This window comes from Nothobranchius furzeri, chromosome 16, assembly GCF_043380555.1.
Source record: "Nothobranchius furzeri strain GRZ-AD chromosome 16, NfurGRZ-RIMD1, whole genome shotgun sequence".
In the NCBI taxonomy this organism is placed as follows: domain Eukaryota; kingdom Metazoa; phylum Chordata; class Actinopteri; order Cyprinodontiformes; family Nothobranchiidae; genus Nothobranchius; species Nothobranchius furzeri.
The window spans coordinates 27556553-27569661 of NC_091756.1; the positions used below are offsets into that span (position 1 = coordinate 27556553).

The following is a 13109-nucleotide window of genomic DNA, read 5'->3' on the forward strand; positions in this document are numbered from 1 at the left end:
TAATGAGAGAGTGACAGTTGTGGGAGAGAAGGGTTGTCTTTGTGTGGACGCGTCCTGGGGGCCGTCCTCACTGGTAGTTGGTAAGATGGCCCGCTTCCCTCCTGCACCGAACCAAACGTGGACCCACCCAGAGGTACATCACCAGAGACAGCCATGGTTGTTATCACCGGAGCCTCATCTGTCCCAAGTCCGTGGTACGCCTCCTGCACCTTCAGAACGAAGCTGTCTGTCATTGGGGAAGCTGACTCCTTTTTACAAACTGCTTCTGGGGAAGAAAAACAAAAGTCAAATGGGGTGTGTGCATGTGTGTGTGTGCATGGAGTACAGAAAGAAAAACATACCTTCTACCGGTCTCCTCTCTCTTGGTCTGGCTGATATGATGACCATGTCATTAACGGGACCTGGTTTAATACCTTGTTTCCAAATAAAAACAAGTTTAAAGGTTATAACAGAAATATGTATACACATAATAAAGGTATAATTAAAAGATTGTAACCTTGGTCCCCGTTTCGTGCCGCTGTTGTTCAGTTTCTGTGCAGCTCAACACTGGGGGGGGGGTAAGTTTCAGCTGGGAGAAATGTGCCGTCTGGTAGAGTTGAGTTGCCACATGACATCACAAGGCTGCACCAGCCACACGTACACTGGCACCCCCACCGGCTTTGAATCCCTTAGCACAATCTGTTACAACACAGAATATTCGTTAGAGTACAACTGCATTTAAGGAGAGACAAACATTGATGATTAACTTCACTTAACTCATTTTATGAGTTCACTTAACTCATTTTATGAGTTCACTTAACTCAAGTAATGGAAAAAAATAAAATAACTGTAAACAATGTTGTGCTTCTGCGAGTGATCAAATGTCTGACTTTCTGTGACATGCTATGTATACAAACTTTACTTACTATAGTCTTTCTGGGACACATTTTATCTCTGATACCACATGACACACGCAGTTCAGGCATGTCATTAACCTGTTACCAAACCAAATGCAATGATATGACTCGCAAAAATGTGACGTTTAAAAACATGAACAGTCTTCTTTTGAACCTGAATCAATCCTGCCCTGAACCTGCAGGGTAACGTTTCCCTACACTCAGACAGTGGGGCTTCTGGTTTTTCATTGACCTGAAACACTCGGACCTAACCGTGACCTCTCCTGACTGCTTGATTAAAACTGACATTAACATATAAATTATGGTTTTTCATTTCAGACACAAAAAACACCCATGACATTAACTTATCACTCCAATAACGTTTCCTTGTTGTGTTAACTTAGGCTAGTAGAGAGCTAGCATGTAGCATCTTCAGTAACTCAGAGCAGAAGTTAGCTTACCTTCACAGCTGTGTATGTAGCCGGGCACATACAATACAAGCTTTGTCCATATTTGATTTTGGCGTTTCGGACGAGGCAAGAAAGATTCGGTGTACATCGTTAACCATTATTATTGGGAGGTCTTGCAGCAAACGCGTACAAATAGTCATTCTGACCACTCAGCGCGAACGGGAGTAGTATGTTGCCGGTTGAAAAATACGGAAGCGCAATATGGCAAGCCAAAACCGTCACAATACGCCACTTTCCCAACCCGTCTAGTTAAGAAATGGCGAAAAAAACGCCGTTTGATGTGCCAAGACGTCGTAAAATACGGCGAAAACTCTGCCAGAACGCCGTAATTTACGCCGTTCTGAACGGTCCCGTAGAACGCCCGTAAAATACGCCGTTTTTTCCGGACATTGAACGCCGTTTTTTACGTCACCCTAATCCCAGACGCGTTCTCTGTGTGGGTGGCGTAAAATACGGCGTTTGGTACGGACATTGAACGCCGCTTTTTTCGCCGTTCTGTGACATAAAACGCCGCTTTTAACGCCACTTTGTGACAGTTTTAACGCGTTTAAAATTCAACTTTACTCTCATTTATGCAGAGCCCTCCCCATGGGTTTCTCATCCACTTAATTTAAACTTCAGTGACCCAATGAAAGACGAGGAGGTTGAGGCAGCACTAATTCATCCCAGATTCGCCGGGCTGTCGGGCTGTGCGGATTGCTGTTTTCTAATACAACTCGGCTCTGTTTCAACTAATTTCACTGTATTGAAAAAGCCTTGAAATGTAGTAATATTATCAACAATGTGTCAACATTATTATTTTTTCTGTCCACCTGTAAAAGGCAGAAACGCTGTTTCAGTCAGACCTGATGATTACTTAAAAGTGTGGCTGCCGTATCAGTCTGTCCTCGTGGCTCGTGAGTCCAGCTGAAACTCAGTGCTCTTTCTGTCCAAAACTCCATTCTTCTTAAGTTCATCCACTTTCAGTATTTACTATTGTGACAGTGTGTGTGTGTGTGTGTGTGTGTGTGGTGTGGTGTGTGTGTGTGTGTGTGTGTGTGTGTGTGTGTGTGTGTGTGTGTGTGTGTGTGTGTGTGTGTGTGTGTGTGTGTGTGTGTGTGTGTGTGTGTGTGTGTGTGTGTGTGTGTGTGTGTGTGTGTGCTGTCGCAACGTCCCGATTGATCATGCGCCCTGGCTAATTGGTCAAGGGAATGTTCCTTTGGCTGACTGGTTAGAGCGTATGACTCTCACCCGGGAGTCTGGGGTTCGAATCCCGCCCGAGCCCTCATTTATCCACCTGGCCACACTATTGTTTTTTTTTTCGTTTTTTTTTAACGACTGTTATACTTGTCTTACAGGAGCTTCTGAAGATGTTCTGTCTTGCTTCTCCATCATCACTCTCCAGCTCCTCAGACCAGCCACTCCAGAACCTTCCCAGATCCAGGATCAGAGCACTTTAATTAAAGTTTGAAACATGTCTGCTTGTTGTTCTCCTATAGAAGCCTTAAACTAGAATTTGCTAATGAGCTTTCTTGGCTAAAATATGCTCTTAAATGTTTTTATTTACATAATCAAGAAACACGTTTTTCATTGCTGCTTCACCAAGACATGACTGAAAATGTCCTCATGATCCTGAAACGCTGGTTAAAACAAATTACTTTTAACCTCTTATAAAACAAACGTGTCTGTTGATGATTATGCCACTATACTGAAGCACCTGCATACTTGCTACCGATTTGCTAACTTTCTGTAATATTTGATATTTAAGTTGAAAACATGAACTGCTGTAACACAAATTCCAAATGTTCTAGTTGAGCACTTGTTTCTAATCAACTAATCATTATTTCTGTGATTAGTCAGCTTTTTCCTTTTCAATAAACACATGGAAAAATTACAATTATCTTACTGAAAAATGGTTTAACAGTGTTGCACATGTATAATAATCTGCACTGGTTTTCACAGTTACGGCATTCTTCAAACTATAATAATAAAATAAAGTGAAAAGATATTTACAATTGATTACTTCAAGTTCCTACTATTTACATTTTATGCATCGATACTGTAAATGGCTGTTTACTAAGGCATACAAAGTCAGTGCCTGTACTTTTATTGGATTGGCTTAGTGTCTGGCTGCAGAAGCAGAACAGATCGACTGAAGCAACTGTCTCTTTAGGTTTTGAGCACTACAATTTATGAAAAATATTTACAAATTTATAATTAGATATAGATTTAGGAAGACATCGAATGAATGCAACATATCAGCTGGAGTTGTTCCTTCTGTAAGAATCTCTGGATGTTAAAAAGGTTTCTCGTGTTTGCACCTTATGACACAAAGCAGATCAGACTGTCAGGTCTTTGAAGTGATGCTTTTGGGCCTGGTCCCTGGTGGTTTCCAGACATTATTTAGTTTACAGATCTTTAGCTGCACATGGAATGTTCTCATACGGGTTCTTGCCTAGTAAGCAGGGGGTTGCCTCCTGTAAAAATGGAGATGATCAGCCTCATTGTTGTCTTTCAGCACACTCCGTAAAGTCCTACATTTAAAAAATGTGGTTTGTGGGAGAGGCTCCTCTACTTTCTAAGGCTAACACTTTTAAACTCCTCTTAAGCACACACTCAACTTGTTAATAACTAAAAGGATTGTTCAATACCTGCTCAAATAAACAAGGCAATTCTACAGACTCGTGGATTTGTAAGTAGCATTAATGAAGAATACAGGATCATATAGAACAGAAATATGTAGATTTACAAGCAAACTACCTGTGTACAGGCACTGACTTTGTATGCCTTAGTAAACAGCCATTTACAGTATCGATGCATAAAATGTAGGAACTTGAAGTAATCAAATGTAAATATCTTTTCACTTTATTTTATTATTATAGTTTGAAGAATGCCGTAACTGTGAAAACCAGTGCAGATTATTATACATGTGCAACACTGTTAAACCATTTTTCAGTAAGATAATTGTAATTTTTCCATGTGTTTATTGAAAAGGAAAAACCTGACTAATCACAGAAATAATGATTAGTTGATTAGAAACAAGTGCTCAACTAGAACATTTGGAATTTGTGTTACAGCATTTCATGTTTTCAACTTAAATATCAAATATTACAGAAAGTTAGCAAATCGGTAGCAAGTATGCAGGTGCTTCAGTATAGTGGCATAATCATCAACAGACACGTTTGTTCTATAAGAGGTTAAAAGTAATTTGTTTTAACCAGCGTTTCAGGATCATGAGGACATTTTCAGTCATGTCTTGGTGAAGCAGCAATGAAAAACGTGTTTCTTGATTATGTAAATAAAAACATTTAAGAGCATATTTTAGCCAAGAAAGCTCATTAGCAAATTCTAGTTTAAGGCTTCTATAGGAGAACAACAAGCAGACATGTTTCAAACTTTAATTAAAGTGGTCTCATCCTGGATCTGGGAAGGTTCTGGAGTGGCTGGTCTGAGGAGCTGGAGAGTGATGATGGAGAAGCAAGACAGAACATCTTCAGAAGCTCCTGTAAGACAAGTATAACAGTCGTTAAAAAAAAAAAAACAATAGTGTGGCCAGGTGGATAAACGAGGGCTCGGGCGGGATTCGATCCCCAGACTCCCGGGCGAGAGTCATATGCTCTAACCAGTCAGCCAAAGGAACATAACCCTTGGCCAAGTAGGCAGGGCGCATGATCAATCGGGACGTTGCGACAGCACACACACACACACACACACACACACACACACACACACACACACACACACACACACACACACACACACACACACACTGTCACAATAGTAAATACTGAAAGTGGATGAACTTAAGAAGAATGGAGTTTTGGACAGAAAGAGCACTGATGTTTCAGCTGGACTCACGAGCCACGAGGACAGACTGATACGGCAGCCACACTTTTAAGTAATCATCAGGTCTGACTGAAACAGCGTTTCTGCCTTTTACAGGTGGACAGAAAAAATAATAATGTTGACACATTGTTGATAATATTACTACATTTCAAGGCTTTTTCAATACAGTGAAATTAGTTGAAACAGAGCCGAGTTGTATTAGAAAACAGCAATCCGCACAGCCCGACAGCCCGGCGAATCTGGGATGAATTAGTGCTGCCTCAACCTCCTCGTCTTTCATTGGGTCACTGGAGTTTAAATTAAGTGGATGAGAAACCCATGGGGAGGGCTCTGCATAAATGAGAGTAAAGTTGAATTTTAAACGCGTTAAAACTGTCACAAAGTGGCGTTAAAAGCGGCGTTTTATGTCACAGAACGGCGAAAAAAGCGGCGTTCAATGTCCGTACCAAACGCCGTATTTTACGCCACCCACACAGAGAACGCGTCTGGGATTAGGGTGACGTAAAAAACGGCGTTCAATGTCCGGAAAAAACGGCGTATTTTACGGGCGTTCTACGGGACCGTTCAGAACGGCGTAAATTACGGCGTTCTGGCAGAGTTTTCGCCGTATTTTACGACGTCTTGGCACATCAAACGGCGTTTTTTCGCCATTTCTTAACTAGACGGGTTGGGAAAGTGGCGTATTGTGACGGTTTTGGCTTGCCACAGTCTTGGCACATCAAACGGCGTTTTTTTCGCCATTTCTTACCTAGACGGGTTGGGAAAGTGGCGTATTGTGACGGTTTTGGCTTGCCATAGTTGGGTCTTGTCGCTACCCGACAGACAGGTGTCAGGTCTGATGGATCCTCACAGGAGCAAGGGTATCCCAGCATGCTTTGCACGCCGGCCGCTGGACTCGACACTCGCAACAACGGCGGACTGAGCAGGACAGCAGTACAGCTTAAAATGTAAGTTAGTTAAAAAAATAGCGGTCAAAAAAATAAAATACGTGTCTGGGCACTTTTGGTTTGTGTTTTATATAAGATCTAATACCGAAAATTGTTTTTTTTTCATGTAATTTAAGGCTAAAACATGCCCCACCGAAAACCAGCTTGAATGTTTAATAGGAAAAAAACCACCGTAAACTAGCTTGATCCCAGCAGGCTTTTCAAAAGAAAATAGCGGTAGAAAACTAAGCTGAAAGCGGTTCTGTTTATTGACAATTGTCGTTTGTATAAGTACATTTTAAGCAGAAATCAGCGAGAACGAGCTTGTATGGTGGTCCCATCATAATTCCCGTGTGTGTGTGTGTGTGTGTGTGTGTGTGTGTGTGTGTGTGTGTGTGTGTGTGTTTATTTAGCGAATAAAGCTTCTCATCATTTGTTTTAAGGTTAACACCCCACCGTAAACTTGCTTGAAAGTCTAATAAAAAAAAACTCACCGTAAAAGAGCTTGCATTTTATGTAATCATGTAACGAACGCCAAAAATAACGAAAACTAAGTTTAATGTTTAAGTTAATTTTTAAGAAACCACATTACTGATGTTTTTAATTTAATTTTAGGCGGAAAAAAACACAGAACACAATTTTCATCTCCCATGTTGATAAATTAAAATATTGTTTCTTGCATGTTTTATCAACTATGATTTATAATCTGACTTTGTTCTTCTATTCCTCTCTATTCTCATCCAGAACCAGTACCTTTAAGGAGCATCTGTAATTTCATTATGCCCACAGTGTTCTCTGTTGTTAAATGACAATAAAGCCTTGTAATTCTAATTCCCTTTGTCTGTAGGACTGCAAGTATACAGGGTCAGGAGAGGGAGTCAGCGGAAAGCTCACTGCTGAAACCTGGCCCTGGTTTGTCCCCATGGACGAGGTGTTGGGACAGAGGCCTTCCACTATGCCTCCTGTCCTTATTGCTTCCATTCCCGAGGACACTCCAGGGCCAAGTGCAGCAGTGGGTGAGACAGAGGACAGGGACAGTGGTGGAAGGAAGCCGGACTCCTCATCAGGGAGAAAAAGGAGAAGGGCTGATGAGCTCCTTGACCTGATCAGGGAGGACATGAGACAACAGAGGGAAGCGGAGGAGAGGAGAGAAAGAAGGATGGACAGATTTTTAGCATTGATGGAAAGGATGGCAGAGAAATGGGGTTTTTTTCTTTTAGTTTCTTCTGGTTCAGGTTCTATATATGTGTTTGAATGTTTTTATTTGTTTAAATGTAATAAAATTTCTATTAATTGATAACTCTTTTTGATCATTAACAGTTTTATTATTCAGTTTTTAACAAGTAACAACATAGTAAATAAATGATAAGGGAACACTGTAAGGAATAAAAGTAAAGATAAAAGTAAAATATATACAGTAAACTTGGAAAGCAGGGAGTCTTTGGTGGTGTTGCTAAATCTACTAAACATGGATCATCGAGGTGGATGGAGTGCAGGAACCGAGATCCGTGGCTGAACGTTTCTGGTTGGCAAGTGGAACATCAGACAGAATGGTCTGCAGAGGGTGCTTCTGGATGCCTCATCTCACTGACCACTGCATCGTCCATCAAAAGGGTTTGCTGGGCTGGCTCAATCGACGGCTGTCACATCACTAACATTCAGATATATGCAAAAAAGGAGATCATGAGTATAATACTTGTAACTCTAGCAGATAACAGGACTAAATGATTTTTAAACTAGAGATTCCTACGTAAATTACTTGCCTGTTAACAGTAATTGTGATCTGGTGGTACTTCCTCCAGAGCAGACACCTCAGCAGAAAGTTGGTACCGCCAGAGGGCACCACTGACTGCCTCCAAACCAGCCCCCCCTCATCTTCTGGAGCATCATCCTCCAGTTCATCGTCCTGCACCACAATGTCACCAGCACTGAGGCAGATGTTGTGCAGGATGGTGCATGCTATGATGACCTGTAATAGAGATAAAAATGTAATTTATATTTCATTCCCAAACAAAGATTACACCCGAAGTTTATTTCCACTTTGTGTTAACTTACATGAGGTACAAAGGTGTGGTGGACCTCCAGCGCTTTCAGGAAGATGGTCCTGAACCTGGTCTTCATCATTCCAAAAGCACGCTCGATGATGCAGCGTGCCCTGGAATGATGGCTGTTGAGGCGCTGGGCTCCCACACCTTGAACCACCCGTTTGTAGGGGGTGATGAGGGGGAGTGGATGTTGGAGGCATGGGTACCCTCCATCCGCGAGGATGAAGTGCCCTGGAGGAGGATAGGCTGACTGCCTGTACAGTGGGCTGTGCCGGAGGACCCTGGAGTCGTGGACCGACCCAGGCCAGCCCACATAGGTGTCAATAAAGCGGCCCTGATGGTCACAAACTGCCTGCAGGATGATAGATGGGAACAGTTTCCTGTTTCTGTAGCACTGACCATCAGGACCGCTCGGAGCCTTGATCCGAATGTGACAGCCGTCGATCGCACCTACTGCTTTCATGAAAGCTGTGTCGAGCCAGCCCAGCAAACCCACGAGACACAACCTCCATCTCCTCTTGGGTTTTGGGGAGGTGAATGACCTGGTGGAGGACTGCGACCACATCCTCCGTGACTCGATGGACGATGTCGTGGACAGTTGAGCGAGGCATCCCAAATACTCTTGAGACCACCCTGTAGGATGTTCCACTTGCCAACCAGAACAGACACACCAGGGTCTCGATTGTGGCACCCCAACCATGTCGCCGATCTTGGTTCAGGAGATTTAGCAACACCACAAAAGACTCCCTGCTCAGACAAAAATCTGGCCTGGGATCTTCCTGGTTAAAAAAAACGGTCCAGGACTGGCACACTCATGTTTATCCTACAGTACAGGGGTCTGTTCTGTTAAAAGAAAAGTAGAGAACAATAAAACAATAAAAAAAACTGTATAAATGCTTGAGATTTTTAGAAGAGAGCTAGGCATTATTAGGCATAAGTTGAAAAGGACAATACACATTAAACACATTGTAATGCTACTTTTACTATGAAATTTATGCACAGAACAAAGTATTATGATCAAATACAAACTTCTAAAATGTCATTCCATTAATTATTTTAGATGAATATAGGTTAAATTAACTATATGCATGTTAGTCTACTCTATACTAATGTGTATATTCAGCCACATGTCTTTCTGTTGCTTAAAATATAAATGAAACTAGCACTAAAGTTAACATGTAATGCCTGAAAGCTGGTTCACTAAACAAAAACTAATTTTACCTGGATATGGCTGCTTCTCAGCCTTAAATACAAAGGCCGGTGATGTTTACTAAGCAGTCGCAGCTCCTCAAAAACCAAGAATAAAAGGGAATACTGCTGTGGATCCATTTTCACCTCTGACTAGCTTGTTAGCTTGTTAGCCTGTTTGACGCCGTCACGGTAGCTAAGCAACTGGAACTGGGGGCGGGAATAAAAACGAGGCTAGTACTGTCCGAATTCAGAGCCGCTGACTTCCGGTTTTAGCGGTCTTGCAAGGACCAGGCCTTGCTAGACCGGCGAGGACCCGTACTCACAAGCATCCTACCCGTGGATTCGGACACAGCCTTAGACTCCGTTTTGCGTGCGCGCGCAGGTGTATGCGTGCGCGCGCATGTGTGTATGCGTGCGCGCGCAGGTGTGTACGCTGTACGCTGATGCGTTGTCCAGCGTCAGCCTCAATAGTCACGTGACGTGGCCACGCAGAGCAATTGATGACGTCATTGGTGTATGTGACATCACCATATAAACATCAAAGCCTGATCATTCCACACATCAACAGTTGACAGAACAGACTTATCCACTCTTAAGAGACCAGATTTCAACACATCACCCAAGGAAATGTATTTCCCTCTCAGACCAGCTGGCCCTGCTCCAACAACCTGTTACAGAACAAATCAGATTCGAAAACAAATTAAAGAAAGGGCACAAAATGAAAGCAGTTTGGATTACTTTACAGCTATAGGTCAGGCTCTCAGTATGGCACAAAAATGTCGTCAAAACATCCCAATATTTGATTTTGTTAGACCAACTGAGAGAATGAAGTATTTCTGTGAAACAAATCCTAATAATTTAAGACCACAAGACTTGGAGTATTGTAGAAGACAAAGGAATGACGCAGAAGGCTGTTCCAGGTATAACGTTGAACGTTTTAGACAAAGGGAATTAGACGAATCGCTTCAGAGAGAACAAGACAGGGCTGATTACAGAAATATGGCCAATTTCAATTATCACCAGGAGTGTAAAGACCGGGAAACTGAAAAATCAAGAGTAGCCGAACAGAAGCAACGTTTAAATTCAGAGCTACTCGAACAAATCGCTCTGAAAGATTATGTGGCCCACATTCAGTTAGAAGGTGAAAAACGTGACGAAGAAAAACGACAGATGTACAACAGAGAAATCGATGAAAGGGGGGTGGTTCAAGAAATGAACAAGAAGGGAGCACACAGAAAACATAATGACATTACAAAGTTAAAGCCAGGTCTTACCAGTAAAGTGAATCCTGATTATAGACCCGAAGACATGGAGTATTTTAGGAAGCAAAAACAAGAAACTGAAGCGTGTTCGCAATATAACTTCAAGCAGTTTAGACAAAGGGAATTAGACAAAGTGCTTCAGAGAGAACAAGACAGGGCTTTTTACAGGAATATGGCCAATTTCAATTATCAACAGGAGTGTAAAGACCGGGAAACTGAAAAATCAAGAGTAGCCGAACAGAAGCAACGTTTAAATTCAGAGCTACTCGAACAAATCGCTCTGAAAGATTATGTGGCCCACATTCAGTTAGAAGGTGAAAAACGTGACGAAGAAAAACGACAGATGTACAACAGAGAAATCGATGAAAGGGGGGTGGTTCAAGAGATGAACAAGAAGGGAGCACACAGAAAATATAATGACATTACAAAGTTAAAGCCAGGTCTTACCAGTAAAGTGAATCCTGATTATAGACCCGAAGACATGGAGTATTTTAGGAAGCAAAAACAAGAAACTGAAGCGTGTTCGCAGTATAACTTCGAGCAGTTTAGACAAAGGGAATTAGACAAAGTGCTTCAGAGAGAACAAGACAGGGCTTTTTACAGGAATATGGCCAATTTCAATTATGGCCAGGAATGTAAAGACCAGGAAACTGAAAAATCAAGAGTAGCCGAACAGAAGCAACGTTTAAATTCAGAGCTACTCGAACAAATCGCTCTGAAAGATTATGTGGCCCACATTCAGTTAGAAGGTGAAAAACGTGACGAAGAAAAACGACAGATGTACAACAGAGAAATCGATGAAAGGGGGGTGGTTCAAGAGATGAACAAGAAGGGAGCACACAGAAAATATACTGACATTACAGAGTTAAAGCCAGATCTTACCAGTAAAGTGAATCCTGATTATAGACCCGAAGACATGGAGTATTTTAGGAAGCAAAAACAAGAAACTGAAGCGTGTTCGCAGTATAACTTCGAGCAGTTTAGACAAAGGGAATTAGACAAAGTGCTTCAGAGAGAACAAGACAGGGCTGATTACAGGAATATGGCCAATTTCAATTATGGCCAGGAATGTAAAGACCAGGAAACTGAAAAATCAAGAGTAGCCGAACAGAAGCAACGTTTAAATTCAGAGCTACTCGAACAAATCGCTCTGAAAGATTATGTGGCCCACATTCAGTTAGAAGGTGAAAAACGTGACGAAGAAAAACGACAGATGTACAACAGAGAAATCGATGAAAGGGGGGTGGTTCAAGAGATGAACAAGAAGGGAGCACACAGAAAACATAATGACATTACAAAGTTAAAGCCAGGTCTTACCAGTAAAGTGAATCCTGATTATAGACCCGAAGACATGGAGTATTTTAGGAAGCAAAAACAAGAAACTGAAGCGTGTTCGCAGTATAACTTCGAGCAGTTTAGACAAAGGGAATTAGACAAAGTGCTTCAGAGAGAACAAGACAGGGCTGATTACAGGAATATGGCCAATTTCAATTATGGCCAGGAATGTAAAGACCAGGAAACTGAAAAATCAAGAGTAGCCAAACAGAAGCAACGTTTAAATTCAGAGCTACTCGAACAAATCGCTCTGAAAGATTATGTGGCCCACATTCAGTTAGAAGGTGAAAAACGTGACGAAGAAAAACGACAGATGTACAACAGAGAAATCGATGAAAGGGGGGTGGTTCAAGAGATGAACAAGAAGGGAGCACACAGAAAATATACTGACATTACAGAGTTAAAGCCAGGTCTTACCAGTAAAGTGAATCCTGATTATAGACCCGAAGACATGGAGTATTTTAGGAAGCAAAAACAAGAAACTGAAGCGTGTTCGCAGTATAACTTCGAGCAGTTTAGACAAAGGGAATTAGACAAAGTGCTTCAGAGAGAACAAGACAGGGCTGATTACAGGAATATGGCCAATTTCAATTATGGCCAGGAATGTAAAGACCAGGAAACTGAAAAATCAAGAGTAGCCGAACAGAAGCAACGTTTAAATTCAGAGCTACTCGAACAAATCGCTCTGAAAGATTATGTGGCCCACATTCAGTTAGAAGGTGAAAAACGTGACGAAGAAAAACGACAGATGTACAACAGAGAAATCGATGAAAGGGGGGTGGTTCAAGCGATGAACAAGAAGGGAGCACGCAGAAAATATAATGACATTACAGAGTTAAAGCCAGATCTTACCAGTAAAGTGAATCCTGATTATAGACCCGAAGACTGTCAGCCTCATGTTGACCAAGATCCAAAGCATTTGAGTCCTCAAATGGCTGAGACGTCAAGACCAAAGAGGTGTCAGAAGGGAGAAGCTAAGGGGAAGGTCAAACGTACAAAACACAGACAGGAACAACTCAGACTGGAAAAGATTAGGGATGACGAAATTGGAAAAATGTTAAAAAATATGATCAGGAGGGAACATGATGAATTTTTGAAGGGTAAAAATGATAAGCAAAAGGAGATTAATGCCATCAGAAATACTGACATGAAGAACCAGTGTAGAAATTATACTGACGCT

At 41.8% G+C, this 13109-nt stretch overlaps 1 protein-coding gene and 1 long non-coding RNA gene across 2 annotated transcripts; both read right to left on the minus strand.

The window, feature by feature from the left end:
• Positions 1–76: 76 nt before the first annotated feature.
• On the minus strand, positions 77–652 carry LOC107388234 (uncharacterized). Its single transcript, XR_001573292.3, has 3 exons — positions 497–652; positions 342–413; positions 77–265 (listed from the first exon to the last, which is right to left on the minus strand). It is a non-coding gene; the product is annotated as an uncharacterized lncRNA (long non-coding RNA).
• A 6738-nt stretch (positions 653–7390) lies between these two features.
• LOC129166530 (putative nuclease HARBI1) lies at positions 7391–9762 on the minus strand. Its single transcript, XM_054749024.2, has 4 exons — positions 9363–9762; positions 8152–8984; positions 7860–8065; positions 7391–7747 (listed from the first exon to the last, which is right to left on the minus strand). Exons 2-4 carry the CDS (start codon positions 8839–8841, stop codon positions 7726–7728), a joined length of 918 nt encoding a protein of 305 aa, XP_054604999.1. The 5' UTR covers positions 8842–8984; positions 9363–9762; the 3' UTR covers positions 7391–7725.
• Positions 9763–13109: the final 3347 nt, after the last annotated feature.

Excerpts from the sequence above, each read along its gene's own strand:
- LOC129166530 (XM_054749024.2), bottom strand. The coding sequence starts at position 8,841 with ATGGTTGGGGTGCCACAATCGAGACCCTGGTGTGTCTGTTCTGGTTGG. Across the intron at positions 8,066-8,151 it reads ACCACACCTTTGTACCTCAT|GTCATCATAGCATGCACCAT; the intron begins GTAAGTTAACAC and ends TCTCTATTACAG. Across the intron at positions 7,748-7,859 it reads ATCACAATTACTGTTAACAG|TGATGTGACAGCCGTCGATT; the intron begins GCAAGTAATTTA and ends TCTGAATGTTAG.